The following is an 18,815-nucleotide window of genomic DNA, read 5'->3' on the forward strand; positions in this document are numbered from 1 at the left end:
CTCTCTCTTCGCTTTTTAAATGATTTATTAAACAAACCACCCCAAACACACACACCCTCTCCACCCCCCCTTCTCTTTCTCATTTGTATATCTTACTGTATGAATTATGAGATGCAAATTCAACAAACGACTTTGAATATAAACCTGTCTTTGTACTGTTTCCCTTTCTCTCCGAATTCGTTCTCCTCTATACTCTCTTCAAAATCTTACAGTATCTCGGGTTTTTCTTTTTTTTTACAAACCAGAACAAAAAATCATTTCAAACACATGTGTTTCATTGTCATGTTGGCAATAATTATTTAGAATTTTCAACACATTGTTGATACTGTTCATCGCATACATCCTGTACAATAGTGTGAAGAATCGTTTTTACAGCAACAATGATATCTAACGAGATTTGATGTTTTCTCCTAGTGACATCTTTACAACTAGGTGCATAAAATGCCCACGATAACATAGATATATCTAGGAAATCATTAGTGTTTCCCAAAGACAATCATAGAAAGTGATTGCCACGCATGGTATGTGGCGATCCCGCCGTTTTGGCATTGTTTAACAAATTGCACTAAACCAATACATATTATATTAATTCATTATTATACTTTTTACCGCGTGATGTCTTGAAAATAAGTATATTCAGTGGAGTGGCCACTTTCAGAGCGGAGGTAACTGACACAAAATGTTACAAATTCAAAGAATGGCGCATGAAGAAGACTCCACATGAATAAACTTAACATTGGCTTTACTGTTAAGACACCTGTTAATCGAGTCAGAATGGTTGGTATTTCATTGTCTAATGAAAATATGTCAGACAAAAAAAAACGCATCGTGAACGGTGCAATAGAAAGCATACACAGGACCCTTCATCGCAGTGCAGACGATACATAAATGGCGCCAAAAGTACGACATCTGCGTGTAAAATGTCGCCGTATTGGACATAGTCTTGACACGCGGTTTCAACTCGCCCATCAATATCGGAAAGGTTACACTCGGATAGCAAGTCATCTCGGTTTAGAATGTTTACAAATCTCATCCTAATGGGGTTAGGGGTTCCACTTGGTGGAATAAACGACGCCATTGTCTTTGAAAAAGAGTGCATACATTGGAGGTGAGTTGCATACTAGACCATGCATTCTAGTATATCACTCTTTTGAGATTTATATGAATTACAGATCTTGTGAGGTTAATGGTTTGCCATATGCTTTGGTTTCGTAATAATCTTTTGATTACCACTAATTTGCTGTGTCGTTCTACTGTTGGAATCATATCTTGCACATTCATGAAAATGATGAATATACATCCAAGTAATCATAATCATGATAGGAAGTAAAATGACAATACCAAATTAGCTTTCATTTGTCAACTAACATAATGAGCGAACTAAAAAGAAATGCCATAAAAATCATTATTGTCCCGACGATATTCATTTACAAGTAAACGATGATTAAATCTCCTTAAATCATTTTATGTTTTTGTTACATAACCGCAATTATAACAAACAGCTTCCATCATGGTCTTGGAACCCATGTTCCATCACACGAAGCTAAATTGGGTCTATAATTACGTTTACACGATTTAGTTGCCAAAATCGTTTAAAATATATCGCATTTTAATTTATTTTTTGTTAAAAAGAAGAAAACAGTAGGCCTAATACCTCATCTTTAAGACAAATCGGGCTGTGGTTTCGAGCTTTCTAAAAAGTTGACACTGATTGATGAACAACCGATCAAGGATGAAAAGAAACAAAAGCAATTCAGCAAATTGCCAACGATTCATTTCCCCAGACCTTGTTCGATCACCTTCTATGACATAAATCACAATTCAAACACAGATTGGATTCCATACATTCATTGATATAAATAAGTATGTATTTTTCCTATTTGCATAACACCTAGATGAGAGCAATAATTCCCTTTTCATTACAACAGGAGCATCAGGTTGTAAGTGATTAATCCTATCAAAAATATAACAAGTGAGCGTGTCAATTAGCATTCTATCCATTAAGGCCATTGGATTTTAAATGCAGAAACGATAATCCCATTTAATATAATGATATGCAATGAAAATGGCATGATGGTACATGATATAATCTTACATTGGGCAAGATACGACTATATTAAAATACGATGTAGTATTTGAAAGCAGGAGAGTGGGAGGATAAGGAGAGAAGCTGAGGGGCACATGATATCCCTTCTACCCCCCCCCCCCCCTCCTTCCCTCAATCCTCCCCCTCTCAACACGTCAAAAGAGGACAATCATGACAAAAATAACAGGCTTATAGCCCACTTCTAGAAGCTTGATTGAGACACAAGAAGCTTATGAACACACAGCAAAGAGAGCGTGAATATTTATAATATTCGTCAAGAGGGCTTGGATAGAATGGAGAAACAGGGGTGGGTAACTGTAGAAGACGATTGCCCGTAGGTGGGGTGCTTCATGAATATTAATTAAAAGTGATCGTCGATTTAATACTAGGATTGTAGGATTTTTCCTCTGCCCGCTGTGAAAACAAGCGAACGTAAATTGTGTATGATTTAGACAGTAGGTGTTCCTTTTTTCAAATAAAATTGTGAAATATTCATATAAACCACCAATCACAGAAGAATATAACTGTGATAAAATATCAATCGTAGACATCAGGCCACAATTCAAAATCTGTACCCTTGTGTCCTAATAATCTGATGATGAAAAACATGAAGAAAATAGTATTTATCTTGATGAGTTGCATGATGATTGTAATTACATAAAAGTCGCCATAGATTGTCCTAGCTTCATTTATCCTTTGGAATATAAAATGTTGTATCTCCTATATACAAAGCTGTCACAGATTTATGCCCCTCAGCAATTCGGCATGTACTGTAGATTTCAGTTCCTTCTTTCTACCACTTTACCTCATAACATGACGCATTGGCACGCACAAGAAAGTTGATGAGGAAAGGGTAAATAAATGTTCTTTCCATTGATGAATTCAGCTCTCAGCTGATTATTTCAGCGATGGTGGACATCGTCGTCATCGTCGTCGTCGTGGTAGCCCGGTGGAGGCGGGGAATCGAGCGGTGGCGAGTCGGCTAATGATCGCGGTGAAGGGCTATCGGGGTTGGGACTGAGTAAGCACGTTGCTCCCTCGGCCAGCGGCGGCGAGTGGGCCGAGTTTGACACGCTCGAGTTCTGCAGTGCTTGCTGTTGCTGCTGTTGCATTCTGTAGATGCAAAGAAAAGTAACAAGAAGATAGAATACGTTTTATTGATAAATAATTCATTGAGTCTGACTGAATAGATCGTTACACTCTTAAAACAAATCAGTCAAATTGACTAGTAGTCAGTTGGGTGCAACTGCTGTCTAGTCACGTTTCTGACATATTTCTAGTCAGAAATAAGTCTGTTCTAGTAAAATACGTCTAGTAAAAATGCTGTCTAGTCACGTTTCTGACATATTTCTAGTCAGAAATAAGTCTGTTCTTGTAAAATACGTCTAGAAAATAGTTAAATGCGACGAGAGTAACAGTTGCACCCAGCTGACCCTATTAACTAGTCATTTTTACTGATATGTTTTAGAGTGAAGGATTTGAACACATGAATTCAATGAGCCAAGTAAATTCTTAAGAAATAAATTATTTTTAACATTGTATCTCCCTGAACAGCTGTGTCGTGAAAAGTGTACCAAACAGAAAGTGATATAGATATATATTTTTTTATATCACAAAGCAGAACCAAATCTTTAACCACATACTTATCAACTTTTTAAAAATCTGAATGATCCAATATTTTTCTATATAATCCGCAATTGAATGGCGAGATTGTGGTTTCATTATTGTGATTTCCGTATAACGTGTGTTTTTATTTTATTCTGCGATCATGTAGGAAATAGAATAATGATATATCCCTCTAAAGGCCATTATAAAACTGAGTATCAACAAATTAATTCAGTAATATATCACAATGAAAACCTCAGAGGCGGAAGCCAATAATTCTCTGTAAATACAAAGAAAATAATAGCTATGAATCATGAAAAGGTGATATATATCATCATTACCCTTTCCGGATAGTTGTCTGTCATTTTGTACAGCTTCATTATTTTCTCTTTCAGTCTCTTTCCATATATTCCTTTTCATTGTTTTATTAACCACGCAGCATTAACCAACCACCTATTCTCTTTCCATTCTTCTCTATTTCCATCTCTCTCACCATCTTATTTTCTTCTCTCTTCAATTGATACGTCTGACAATGAATTTAGGCAGTCAATCACACCAGTTCACCACCATTTCTAATGAGTTGAATGTTATTTCGAAGGAGAATGCGGTTTGGGTCCTATTGTCAGACACTTTGAGGCAATTTCTGTACATCGCTACTTGAGTTTTATTATTGTTTGCCCTCTGTTTCCGCTGTACCAGTTTATATATGTTAGCTTTTCGTACTCACACACCTTACAATAATACGCTTTTGATATTCCTCAAGTGGTGAGGAGGGTAATTTGTCGCATATCTGCTCGCTTTTTACTTCAATGGGAAGGGCCCAAAGATTGATGGCCGATTGTTGGGGCACGATTCTCGCTCCACTTGATTTCTTTTGAATGCCAAGTTGAAGTACGTTGGTAGACGGTTAGAGAGAAAGGAGGAGGAGAATAGAAAGAGAGAAAGAGAGAAGGGGGTATAAAAACCACGCGAAGATTAATCGAATGTTTACACGTGTGTATGCAAATAAGAGGTGTAGATTTGATAGACAGGTGAAGCCATTATTCACCTGCCGGGGATCTAATGACAAAAACCAAACAAAAATGTGTCGGGTCGCCGAGTATTCGTTTCTCCCTGGCGGGATGTACGACAAAACACGTAGTCAAGTGTGAGTAACTCCTTGTTTCTAATAGGAGAGCGTCTAGCACCCCATTCGCCTCTTGGACCCCGTAACGATCACTGTGGTCCCGGGCTAGGCAATCGGTTACACCGGGGCGCTGGCTGGAACAATTGCGGGTTAGTTTGGTGAAGAAACATAAATTTGGGCAATTTAATGGTATGCATCCTTTCAGAGAGAGGGCGTCGACCCCACCATGAAAAGAGTTTTGCTCTGTGGCTATCCCCAATCCCTATAATAAACAGGAAACATTGGGTAGGTCTGAATGGATTGTGCCCAGCTACTCTCCCGGTTGATAGGTTAGCGAGTAAACATTAAGACTCCTGTGGGGGTTTACACAAGACCCTCGGTGCTCCCCCACATGACCCCACCCCCGTCTCACCCAACCGGGCCAACCTAAACCAGAACTTCTTAATTCCTGCTTTCTCCCAAATGATCAACCCTATTCAAAGCTGAAAATCAAACAGCGGGGTTCTTTCTCTTCAGCTACCAACACCCTCACCTAACCCAGACAGGGGCCACTCACTTCTCCACAGGGACAGGCCTGTCTCAAAGAGAAGACCAAGAACTTGGAACTGAATTGACGGGGGTCCCCCCGCTTCGTTTCAATCTCTCTTTCATACATTCTCAATGATCGACAAATAGTCTAGGTCATAGCACTTGGAATATTCCACATGAAATTAGAACACGCTTACAAAACAGCCGGTGAAATATTGACATATGACTGATTTCGTTAAGTAAAGTCACAGCAGCCATCAAGCCACCAACACCTTTATACAACACAAAGAAATAGGCATATTACTATCGTGTATAAAGAGTGCCCCGGGGGAAACGAATGGGAGAGAATAACGACTAAAACACATATTTGATAATCGTCTTTTGAAATTGAATGCACCGATTGATATCGTTAATTCTGTCCATTATAGTGCTGTCTGTAGAGACTCCATCTCTCTATAACTCCCTAGAACGTCAAATGAGCAAAACGCCGTCAAGTGCCTGAGTAAAAAAAAGGTGACCCCTTTTCCATGTAAAAGATTGGAGAAAGGGGGTGACGAACAAAGACCATGTTCAATTTGTTGACACAAAAATAGAGGGCGGACAGTACCCTCCATCTAGTCAAGACCGGTATTGAATTAAATTGGGGCAAATAAGATTATGAATATCTTAACGGAGGTTTAATTCTTCAACGTGCTCAACCTATGTTTACATCATAGTACACCGTTATCCACTTATTTTTATTTTTTTAAACTTTTTTATTGATAGCCAGTCAGAGGGACCCCATATGACAGGGTAAAAGAATAATGTTAATAGATTTTTGAAATACTGAAGAACTCAAATGTGATTTATAATTTCTAACAAGTGTCATAAAACAACGATATAAGATGAGGCATCAGATTTTTTAAGTTTGAGAAAAATAAACACTTTATTCTGATGATTGCTGCCATAGCAGACTCAACTTGAGCAACTGGCATAGGTATAATAAAAATACAAAGAAAGTGTACTTTTGCCTTCAATTGAACTTGTTTCAGTGGTTAACCGACTAACACTTTTATGAAAAGACGAATTCTTATGTGCGTCATTTTAATCACATAAGAAACGCCTCTTATTATAATTGTCACACTTGACTTGTCAATCATATATCTTTTGTATCATGTACAGCTACGAAAACATTTTGAAATCTGATATTTGAAATGGTCTTTTCAGGGGTCTGGCATTCGAAGTAAAATCGTTTTGAATGGAGTGCCAGTCATTGGAGGTGACGAGTTGATCAATTATTAGTCATTTATTATCATTCATGCGTAATGGATTTCCCCTTCTTTACTCATTCATTGAGCCCTGCCGTCTCAGTCATAGTGAAGACAAAAATGTCAAATTCAATGGTTACTGTGAAGCAAACTGGTTGGAATCGTGATCATGTCGAAGAAAAGCCAAAGATGGAATTTGAAAACTAAGCATTTTGAGAAGCGATGTTTCCCAAACATAGAGAAACCAGATTGTAATGAATGAAAGTCACGTCCAATTAAGGCAGAATTCTTCCAAACTGGAAGATATTAAGAGCGTGACTAGTAAACTGGAGTAGTAATATCTGATTTTCATCCATGACAATCCTCTGACACATTTTCCCTGATTCGATTAATCCTAAATATTGTTTTTCAGTTTCAAGTTGGGTATAGGCAGAGAAATCATCTCGAATCTTTTGCCAAATGCGACATTTCTCGGCTCGCCATGAAATCAATCTACAGAGATTTTACATAATGTGGTGTTTTGGTGCTCTTTGAGATAATACACGTATTGGATGAAGGAGGTGGATGATAAGATAGGATGATGATATGGAGAATATAAGGAGCAAGAGGGTTAGGATGGTGTGATGTTGAGATTGAAATCAGGTGTTATGATGCGCGCTGCGCAAGTGTGCCGCGGCAAATAATTTGGTCATTTGCGGCGAGGGAGTAGATCTAGATTACACGGCTGGTTATCTAGAACGTGATAGCCGGGTCACACCGGACCAAGTTTCACTGATCACCGATCATGACGGCGCAAGAAGGTTTCAATAAAACGATCCCCTCTGCTACAGCCTTAGCCAGCTTGATCCGCTAAAGAACATGCATCTTATCAAATAATCAGAAATAATACCAGAAAATATCCATTTCACCGTGGCTCTTCGTGCATGCTGCGATTGGTTATGGGGGCAGGCAAAGCCGAGAAAGAGAGAGAGAGACTGAAAATAAAAATGGCAGAGAATGAGCGAAATATGAATAAAAGCGAAATCCAGTATTGTTCAACTAGGTCAGTCTTTTTGCGTTTATAAAAGTTATTTGCATAGCCTCGTTGCATACGATAAAGATCATGATTAGACCTGAATTGAGATGAGGAAAAAGGTGACATGTCAGTTCGATATCGATATGACTTTGCGATTATGTCGCTGTCAATTTCTATCATTCATTCTCTCTATCTCTCTCTCTCTCTCTTCTAGTCTATCGCCCTATCACCTTCTTTATGATCCGTAACAGAAGGACATATTATTCACTGAATGAGATCGATTGGGAGGAACGATACGCATAACACAGACGCGGGTAGACCCTTCTAATGTCTGTCTTTCTATCGAATTGGAAGGCATCCCGACCCGGAAACCCGGAGTCCCATGGCTATTAGCTGAGACGCGCGAGGGGCTATCAGTGTGGTTCATTGGGGACCCCACCACACTGACATCTTCGTGAGCATGAATATTTCAGTGATTATCAACTTTCATTCGCAAAACGAGAGACAGACAAGAGAAGAAGAAGAAGAGGGGAGAGTATATTAATAGGAGGGGGCAAACCAATGATAGTCAGAACAATACCCGTCCCAACCGCCTTCTGTTCTTTTATAGTCGAAGAAACATACAGTCTTCATATTTGATATTCATCATAAGTAATATTATTTCGGTGATAAACTTGAAAGCGACTGACTTCCCTTTACCTGATTTGAAATATTAAAGGGGGCGCCCTGGGACATATTAGAGCCCAATTGAACGCGCCAATAATGCAGTAGGTCTGGGTGTTCACATGCATCAACGTCCGATAAAAAGGGAGGATATCTTCTCAATGCTAATAGAAATGAATTTATTCCATTAACTAGCCAAATTTATCAATTGAAAAAAGAAATGCTTTCCTCCCCCCCAAAAAAAAAAAAATCCGCTTGATCGTCGTGTATGGGAGATATTACTTTCTTTATCATTGTTTCCTGGTAAATATTGAGCACTCCTTAATACATAATCGAAAAACCAAGAACAAAAAAGAGCAATGGATCCATAATTGACATGGGATTCATTTATTTCTGTCACATAACTTCGACTATCTTTCATGACTTATTATATCCTATGTGCACATACACAATGCCCAGTCGATGCGATTGAGCAGGGAATGTGTACCCTTAGCTTATGTGGCAACCAGGCATAAAAGCGCTCCCTTTGTTCGAACGCTAACTCTACTATAGTCAATGAAGATCATGAAATGACACTCATCTTGTTTTTTGCCAACGAACAGGAGGATAAATTGTGAAATATGCTAATCGAACATGTCCCCGCCTTGTTTGTTTTTCTTCTTGAGACGGTGATACCTCTTGATGCGTATTGTCCAGCGTCAAATCTGAAGAGCGTTTAGGGTTCGGAGAGCGATTCTCGAAAGACATACTGTAGTTTAAGCAAATTTCACATCTTTCCAGATCGAAAAAAGAGTAACAACAACATCTAAATAGATTCAGAGAGTGAAAGTTAGTTTGTGATAGCCGTCGAGTGGTTTTTTAAGCGAGGCTTTTGACAGTGTACCTAAGCGTGGCAAACAAACCCTTATCATGTAACCCCTTCCCGCAAACCCACCACTTAAACCGTCAGTTTGCCGGCCTGTTTTAACCCTCTTGTGTGCATAAAACATCGACTAGTCTGACAGGTTTGCCATCGAAATTTCCATCTGAGTAACTGATTCGCCTTCAAATCACCAATGATTCACTGCGAACTCACTTCAGAATCTCCAAGAAGAAGAAAAAATTATTCTGTTCACCGTGCACTTTCGTATGTCGTTTGTTATTTTTTCGTTTTTTTTATTCTTCAAGTCGTTTTCATTTAAAAACTTCAAACAATATTCTTATTTAATGCATTAAAATTTTCCACATTGATGTCTTTATTTGTTCAATATTATACGAAAAGATATTCGATTACTGGGAATTCATTATCAATTATTCATATTACATATCATAAAAATGTTTGATGATTCACGAATATAGTGGTATCGGTCTTAAAGTACGGTGGGAGTCCATTTGGTATTTCCAATTTAAATGTTTGAATGACAATTTTATATTTAATGTGAGGTGAATATAACTAATATTGAAGGTAATAACTGGTTCATTTTCTTTCTCGACATTTACCCTAACAACAAATATAAATCAGTAAATGGTAAATAGAAATGCAACACTGGTCACAAAATCTTCGTAACATTTTTTTTCAAAGTCACTAATAAAATCATAGTCAATTAACATGATTTAATAAGTATTGATATACTGTCTCATGACACGTCGAGGAGATATGCTATGATAATAAGTGATACCATGGAAACATAAGAGTGTGAAATAAGGACTGTACCAACCCAGACACAAAATATAACACACCACCAAAATCCACGACGATAGATGAATAAAAATTACGAAAAACCAGAATTTAGTCCCGCCGACCCGATAGAACAAAATGCACTATGTACACATGTAATGGAGGACTAATGGAGTGGCGCTGATTTAATATGACTGGCACTAGAACAAACTAGTGACAATGAAGAGACCCAATACAGACACAAATATTACCGCAATATCAATTTCAAGATCTCGCTAAATATTTACTCTATCAGTCTACCAGTGCCATTGTAGTTTAACTCGGTGATAATACCGTGATACTCAAGCGTTGGTGTGAATGGTCCGCCACCTTTACTTTTATTTTTTAATTTGTGTAATTTTCAATATTATCCACTTGAATCTCTAAAGAACAGAAATGCTTAAAAATAAACATATCGAACAGTTTTATCAAATGAAATCACACCGCTGAAATCTTGGCTAGCCCTCTCGACCCAAGTGTAATGATTCTTTCCACAAACTCAACCGGAAATAGAGGTGCAATACCTGTTATTCATGAATTGTGTTTTCTTATTGAAATAACTTCTGAACTTGATAATGCGGGGTTTTATTTTTATTACAGATGAATAAGAGGAGGAATGACAATGACTAAATCAGACATGACAAGTAATATGAGCACTATTCACTGTATTCTATGAAAACGATATTAACATGGATGATAGAGATTCATTTACCGAATGTACCTAATGCGATCTACTTAGCCATAATTTTGATACCCCCCCCCCCCCAGCCAGTTCCAGTTACACCTTTGGTCTTAATCATGAATTACAAAGACCTGTTTCACTTAAATAATCAAAGGTTTATGGTGTAAACAAATTAGCTTCCATCATCATTAAGTAAATAAAAAAATTAAGAAAAGGGAGAACTTTAAACAATAAAGGAACACTGATACTATTATCCGTAGATATTATTTTCTAATGAATTGCGAATGTTCAACTTTAATCGAATTCATAAAATTTGAAAGATAATTAATTGAAAAATTGATCAGTGCTCATTTCACCTAAATAATGAAAACTGATAGCATGCCACAACTTTCTTTTTTTTCATAAGACTCGATAAAACTCTCATCGTTGCGTTTGTTATTTTTCTCTACTTATTAAAATCATCTGTAGTTTCAGCCTGTACCCATCCCTGAAGCCCCAGATACAATTGAAAGAATAAATGATCCATTTATGTTTAAATGCTCCCTAATTCCTTTATTTCATTTTCTTTTTCTTTTTTGCAGAGGCATTTGTTCTTGTAGGATCCATGTTTAAATAAAGATAAGACTTGCCTTTTTACAATAAGCTGGATTTTCAGCAATTCTTCTTTAAAAGCAAAAAAAAAGTTTAATGAAAGAGGGTCAACATAACTCTAACTGTGAAGTAAATGATTTTTTTTTTCATTTTCATTATAAACATTAAATATTTTTATTGTGAAATTCATTAATCAAACATAGATTAACTTTGATTTCAATATACTCGTAAAACAGTTAACACGACTCTCTTGTAAATAAAATCACTGTCATTACTTTTACCATTTCCAGTTCTGCTTACACTGCTTATAAAGGAATTAAGTAGTGATTATTTGATGACAACTGAACAGAGATGTAATTACAAACCCTCGTTAGTTCCTCCATCTAAGACCGAAGGAGCTAATAATTTAATGTATCACGCAAGACTTTGAAGGTGCATTTATCTGATAGGTTGTCTCTTATTTTTCATTTACTACTTTCATGCTTATAAACTCAATATTTCCGCCTGTCTCCATGGTCTCCCTTGTCATATTTTCATCATGATCATTTTGGTCAAAAACATATTACAATGTCATTATTAGAAGATTAAAAACAAAACCTACATCTCCTGAAAAAGCTTTAATAATATGAATTGTATTGGACTACTGTTCGAATCTTATTAATGTGTGGTGAAACTGAAAGTTAAATTTTTTTTCATTCGCAAAATTTAAATTTTAAATTGGCTTTGTGTGTGTTTAGCGCCCTCTGTAGGTAATGTTTTTATTTTTTCTGCAAATAAGAACCCTTGACAATTTTATCATAAATTTATTGATTGCGTATATTAAATTTGCAATTTACATTCTGAATTTTCAGAATATTCCATGATTGAAACGTGGTTTAAGGCCTATTCATATAAGGCCAACTCTTCTTTTTTTCTTTTTGTCTGGCACCCCACTGTGTTGGGGGGGGGGGTTAAGTTCGATATTTTTGTCGTAAATTTTTGTACCCGATATATCTTATAAAGGCATCTTTCACACAAAATAAGTTTTATTGATCCACTCCTTTATTTATCTGAAGACAAAATCAAATTTTGAAAATGACTTATCTCCAGATTTATCAAAACTTAATATAGGCGATTATGGGGAAGGTTCTAAAACTGGAATGATAAATTAGACCGACACTTGGCTTCAATGGGCTTGCATTACAGCTAAGTGACGAACTTTCTTCGAATTAAGATGTAACGGAGAAGAAAATTCCCCACGTATCCTCCGGGTTGTGGCACTCGCATCGGTACAACATGAGAGGAAAACGATTGGCCCCGAGTACCGGGACATCCAATTTGTTTCACAAATAATGGGGGTATCAATGCTACTATAATGAAACCCACCACCATGTTGTGTGTGTGTTTATGCGGGGAAAGTGGCGACCCCCGGAGGAATATTGGAGGAGAAAGGATGATGAAAAAAAAGAAGATACAACAAAACTACCCCAGGAGAAAGATCCATTACTCACTACATCATGTACATGAAGGTTGGTGAAGGGAAATTGAGAACGGATATTAATCAAATTAGGAAGACAAGGTGTGATAATTAATTCAATTTGAGGTTTTCTTAACGAACGGTTCGATGAATGAAATGTTGATTTATAATTAAGGTGACAAGTACCGTGACTGATGAATGAAAATGGCCCACATCGTAGAGTTAATATATGAAGGGGGAATGCTTTCCTGTGAAACATTCTGATATATAGCATCCCTATTCCAAAGCTGTCCTGCAATAAGTAACGGAAGTGTACTTTCTAAAAATTATAATATCAAATAATATTTGATTTGCCATGAAATGTGCCATGTCAATGAAATGATTGTAAATTACATACATTGAAATATTGACCAGCACAACGTGTTTAATTCTACGGTAACATGTTTCATCGAATAAAAATATATAGGCCTGTTAAAAGTAACATGATCTTATAGCTCCGTGATTGTATTCAGTTCTTCGAATGAAATTAAAATTCATATTGGTCCTATCGTATCAACATGATACAACAAATTGATGTTTGAAATGCATGTGTGCTCTACATATCATTAACTTTGAAGAATGCGAATGTTAATTATTCAAATCCATATAATAGAAACATAATCTTGTAATATGATATTACTACTACAACGAAATAAAATTTTACAACAAATAAATAACTTAAATTCTAATCGTTTATATGTAAATGTGATATACATTGTCATAATTTGCAAATTATCATGAAACAGAATACTATTTTTTCTCTCATTTAGTTTCTTTGTCTTCAAAATGCCCTTTTCTATTATTATTCGTTAAAGTACCATGTCGGCCAATATGTGCTTCTATCCATAATAAATACATGATCATAACTCGCAAGCATTTCTTTTCTTGAATAAAAAAATCATGACATGTATACTTTAGATTGTGATCATGTGCCAACTTTTTTTAATGATTCATTATTAGTATTAAACTTCTTTTACTTTGCTCTTTATTGTCCATTTCAAATGTATCTTTTGTTCCAGAAATCAGTGTAATTTCGGGTTACAGAGGATTTCTCTTGTCAAGCAGACAAGTAAGCTCTCGGTAAATAAAACATGACAGAATAAAAAACAAATGCATTTGAATATAAATATGAATTTTAAAGATAATTAATACTTAACAAATTATTTTTTTCTTAAAAAAATACAGAAAATTGTACCGTTTTCATGATTCGCTTTCTTAGTGCAAACAGTCATTTTTAAATGAAAATGTTCAGAAAGTAAGCAAGTTGATGGGGGTATATAGGCCTACTGAAAGGTTCAAATGAATCACAAAATGGTTATAACAGCGACACGTGAATGAATGAAACTATACCGATATTTGATATGGTGTTACTACTAAGTTGAAACTATAAAGATCATCTTCCGTTTTCCATCCAAGAACTAAATTATGATGATACACAGTCCTTTAATATTCCAAATTAATGATAATAACGAACGTTTTCTTTCTTGTGCCATTTTTTCATACGTTTTTTTTTTTAATTGCTAATTCGGGCACGCATTTTCTGCTCTTTGAAAAAAAATATATCAGAAGTTCTGAAGTGGTTACCACGACTATTAATCAAACATGTAATAATTATATATTTCGGGTAAAAGGTTGTAATCATCTCTTACATAATATAAATGTGAGTCCTAAACTCGACTTTTCAATTTTTATTTTCTGTTTGAAGATACAAAATTGGTTCTCTCAATCCGCAGATTGCGATGTGCTTTGACAGTGTTTCATACGGATATTGGCGATTGTAAGGACACAAAACGCAACATAACTCTGGTAAGTAATATAAGAACAGCTTTTACTATCTTTTGAAAGACATTTTGTAACTTATTCGTTTCCGCAACGTGGAAAGTACTTTGTGCCGAGAGGAATTAGATTTCTGCAGCCGCGAGCAGCGAAGCGATAGACCGGTGACTGAGCATACGCCCGCCCGATCGGTGCGGCGGGTTTTCTCTCGTGTTTCGAGGCCAATTAACAAATGCCCCGTGTTTATGCGCCGAATGGTCAATGGAATAGGGATAAAAGCGGGGCATTATACATCAATTGATACTTTTTCAAGACTGGTAACATTGTGTTTTGCTTTGGAATTCACAGAATTGACGCCTTCACAAAGGAAGGAGTTTAAATGACGAAGCTCATTGCTTTTAGAGTCAGGATGATAGTACATGTATTACAGGGAAATGTAATTGAACTATAATTGAAGTCGCACATGACTTGAGAATAGAAAACGGTCACTGATATGACGGAATACTTTGCACAACATGATATTGTAAAGTGATATTAATATATTACATGGAAATTTGTCTTTCATAATGAAAGTAAAGTATTTTCCTAAGTAATAAGTAGCGGTTATTGCCCTAGTATACTATCATCACTGGTAAAATAAGGCGTGACTAAAAATCTCATGACCATTTTTCATACTACTTTATTTTCCTACTTTTTAATGTTATGTTTATATTTCAGCTTTCACTGTGGTTATTGTGCATATCTTTTTGCACATTTTCGATTATTACATTTTATTGTGTCTGTCTTACAAACGGTGCAATTATGTGAGATTTGGCACACAATAACATTGTGATTCTTTTGATAAAAATTATTGCCCTTGGTCTGAGAAATTTTCACTCAGTCTATAAAATTATGTTCAGAAATTATGCACGTCTTACCCCTAGAGATATTTGAGAAGTATGATATCGTCAGCTCCGTGGTTAAAGATTTTGTAATGGGTTTGGGTTTAAGATCAGTCGGTAAAAAGCTTAAATATGGAATAATTCTTTTTAAATTTCATCATAAAATCATATTGGCCAAACAAAGGCCAATCCATATCCACATTCTTGTTACTACAGAAAATCCCTTATATACAGGTTAATGCTCTTGCTTGAAATATATTAATATAATTATTCAAATGAAAATGAATATTTACCTGTTTTTAGCTGCTGCAGCTCTATCTCGTTGTCTCCTATTTTTGAACCAGTTTCCGACCTGTGTCGGTGTAAGTCCTGTGGCTTGAGCCAGTTCACGTTTTTTGGTAGGGTTAGGATAAGGGTCTTGAAGATACCACTCTCGGAGCAAACTCCGTGTTCTCTCTTTGAAACAATGTGTTTTTTGCTCTCCATCCCAAATGGTCCTTGGTAGGGGGAATTTCTTCCTGACCCTGTACTTGTCGACAGGACCCAGTGGTCTTCCTCTGAGTTTTTCTGCTTCTTGGTAGTGAGCTTCCAACCACATGGCCTGAAGTTTGGCATGAGAGTCCTTAGTAAATCTGTGGTTCTCCAAAATATGATAAAGTTCACGGTAGTTGCCTTGATGAAAGGAGACGACGGCTCTTGCGCGTAGAACACTTTCATTCTTGCTCAGTGCCTCACAAGTCCCGGGAGCAACGGGCAAGGACCATAGAAATCGGGCCAATCTCTCGATGTCTCCACTTTCCTCCAAAGTTTCACAAACGCTGGCAATTTGAGTTGGGGAGAAGCAGAGGGTCGGTAGGGCTGTCGGGAGCGGGAAAAGTGTCCCGCCCGGCGCTGCGGCAGGAAAGGGCACAAACGGTTGCATGCTGCTATACATGTGGGCTAATCTTGCCAAGCCTTCACTACTTCGTGGATCATGCATACTGTAATACTGCGCCAGCGCCTGGGCCGCTCTCATAGCGCCCCGGTCGCTTGGCGATGTTTCCGACTCCGTCCAAACCATTTGAGCTAAATGCTGGGGTGTGTCTATGGGCTGAGATATGTGTCAGTTTTTATCAGACCCGGCTTGTGACACAACTCATATTATCACTGCTATCATGCTAAGCATTTGTTGGATAAATGGTTTTCGATTGGCTTAGGAGCAATTTGTTGGACCATCACCAAGGGGACTGTGTCAATCACTGTCACGCCTGCCAATCACACTGAAGAGAAACAAAGACATGACCACATGGGCTGGCTGAATAGCAGGTCCAATTACACCAAGAAGAATAGTCGAATCTGCTGCTCGCTTCCAAAATGAGTGGAGCTAAAAAGGGTGGAATATCTTTACGCCTGGATGAACTAATTCCGGTGCACAAGTTTCTTATCATATGAGGTCGCTCATATCGCAAGCCATAGAATAGCAACCCGTGATAATAATGCGTCCCCCTTCGGGCCCTCCCCCTTTTTTCCTACGAGTCTGCGCAATAGCAACTCCCCTTTTTTCTCTCTCTTTCTCTCTCGCAGGAGCTCCGTTAGACGGAACTTGCACCGAGTGCGCCAACAGGCGGTGAGACGCGCACAGTCTGATTCTATCTTGCTGCTAGCTTCAGTCAGTTTATATCATGTGCGTGCGTGTGTGTGTTCAGAGTGTATCACACTCACTCGATGGATTGCTAAACCACAAGATTGAATGGTGGGCAAACACGTCTATCCATTTTAGAAATAACAATCATCGACCCTTCTTCTCTACGAAGAGGCTGACGCAGGAAGAGCTAAAGGCGATGGCAATCCGCGCATTTTAATTGACACTAATTACTGCTATTGTTATTACAACAACGCCAAAACGCGGTCTGAATAGACGGCTAAGGCCTGAATTTACAGTCAGCTCATAACCTGACCGTTTTCAACTGGCGTTAAGAAGCCATACAATACCCACCCATCGAGAAAGAAAGAGAAGAGAGTGGCAGGGAAAGAGGGGAGATGAGCAAAGCTGGAAAAAGGAATAAAAGATTGTCACCACAATCCAACAATTACTTCCCGAATCACTTTGAAAAGTGACCCCTTCCACTGACACCCTCTGAATAAAGAGACACAACAATTATTCCACGCTGACACAATGACAAATTACATCCGTGAAAAATGCTGTCCACATAGAGCTATCAAAAGGAAGGTAAATACGGCATCGGAATGAAAGGAGTAGTTTGAAGTTTCTCAACGGTAGCCGTCTTATGAGACGGAGAGAGAAAGGGAGATTGAGAGAGATGTCAGAATGTCGAGAACATGACAGAATATCTGAACATAATGACGACAAGCCATTCGATAATATGAGTTTATATTGTGCGTTGATTGCAGCTGGAATTTCACACAAACCATCAAATTGAATATTTCGCTATTTGGAAAGGGGGCAAATAAAAAAAGATATTTACCTCGTCACATTCTGTGGGGGTGTCCATTATCAATTCAAGCACTTTGAATTGGTCCTTGTTATGGGATATCCAGACACTTTACTATGGATCTGAATAAAGTGGGTAGTACTAAGAATCAAACTATTTGGAAGGGAAAATATATTGCTTAATTTAGTAATTACCCAAGGGCTGCAATGTTCTACGAAGTGGATCGCTTGCAAACTATAAATCATAAGTTTTAGTCATGAAAACCTGATTCCTAGGCCCACAGAATAACAAGAAGGATTGGCAATTCTATGTTATGAGTGCCATATTTCACCGACTCAAATCTGTTTCGAGACGTCAAAGTAGGATCACTAATGTTGTGAGAGTGAGCAAAGGGAGCAAGCTGAAAAATGGAAAAGGGGCTATAAATTTCCCATCAAAGTAGATTTTTTTCTACGAAATTATCAAGTGATTCCTCAAAATTTGGCATTTTGGCTAAAACTTGTGAAAATGTACATTAGGATATAAACTCTAAAGTTCGAGTGGGAACGACCCACCAGTCCTACCCTCCGCAAAAAAATATCAAGAAGGGGGCATGCCTTTAGCATCCCATGTTCTCCTGATCACTATATGCATATCCAAAATTGAAGTACTATTTAATTATAAAAATAAAGCAAAACATCGAAAATGGTTGTCTTCGCTGACATGGGATTTATATACACATCAGAAGATAAAATGAAAATCTAGGACTCAGCTTTTCATACATCTATCAATTCGCTATCTCTAAATCCGCCATTAATATGTGTAAACCACACCCATATCTTAACAATAAACATGCAGAATGTATGCGTATGTCTTATATAGTAATCAGACTCAATACCCTTGTTTATCAACTAACATACTGAAAACATTCTGCACCAATTCTTGCTGACATTTCCCACGCTAAAATAAAAGGTAGTCACGGTTTGTATTATCATTATTACCCTGCCTAAATA

At 37.3% G+C, this 18,815-nt stretch overlaps 1 protein-coding gene across 1 annotated transcript; it reads right to left on the reverse strand.

The window, feature by feature from the left end:
* Positions 1-283: 283 nt before the first annotated feature.
* On the reverse strand, positions 284-17,090 carry LOC121418892 (homeobox protein SIX6-like). The gene is made up of 2 exons (XM_041613085.1): positions 15,685-17,090; positions 284-3,199 (listed from the first exon to the last, which is right to left on the reverse strand). The coding sequence occupies exons 1-2, from the start codon at positions 16,449-16,451 to the stop codon at positions 2,989-2,991; spliced, it is 978 nt and encodes a 325-aa protein (XP_041469019.1). The 5' UTR covers positions 16,452-17,090; the 3' UTR covers positions 284-2,988.
* Positions 17,091-18,815: the final 1,725 nt, after the last annotated feature.

This window comes from Lytechinus variegatus, chromosome 7, assembly GCF_018143015.1.
Source record: "Lytechinus variegatus isolate NC3 chromosome 7, Lvar_3.0, whole genome shotgun sequence".
NCBI lineage: Eukaryota > Metazoa > Echinodermata > Echinoidea > Temnopleuroida > Toxopneustidae > Lytechinus > Lytechinus variegatus.

Excerpts from the sequence above, each read along its gene's own strand:
- LOC121418892 (XM_041613085.1), bottom strand. The coding sequence starts at position 16,451 with ATGGTTTGGACGGAGTCGGAAACATCGCCAAGCGACCGGGGCGCTATG. Across the intron at positions 3,200-15,684 it reads GCTGCAGCAGCTAAAAACAG|AATGCAACAGCAGCAACAGC; the intron begins GTAAATATTCAT and ends TTGCATCTACAG.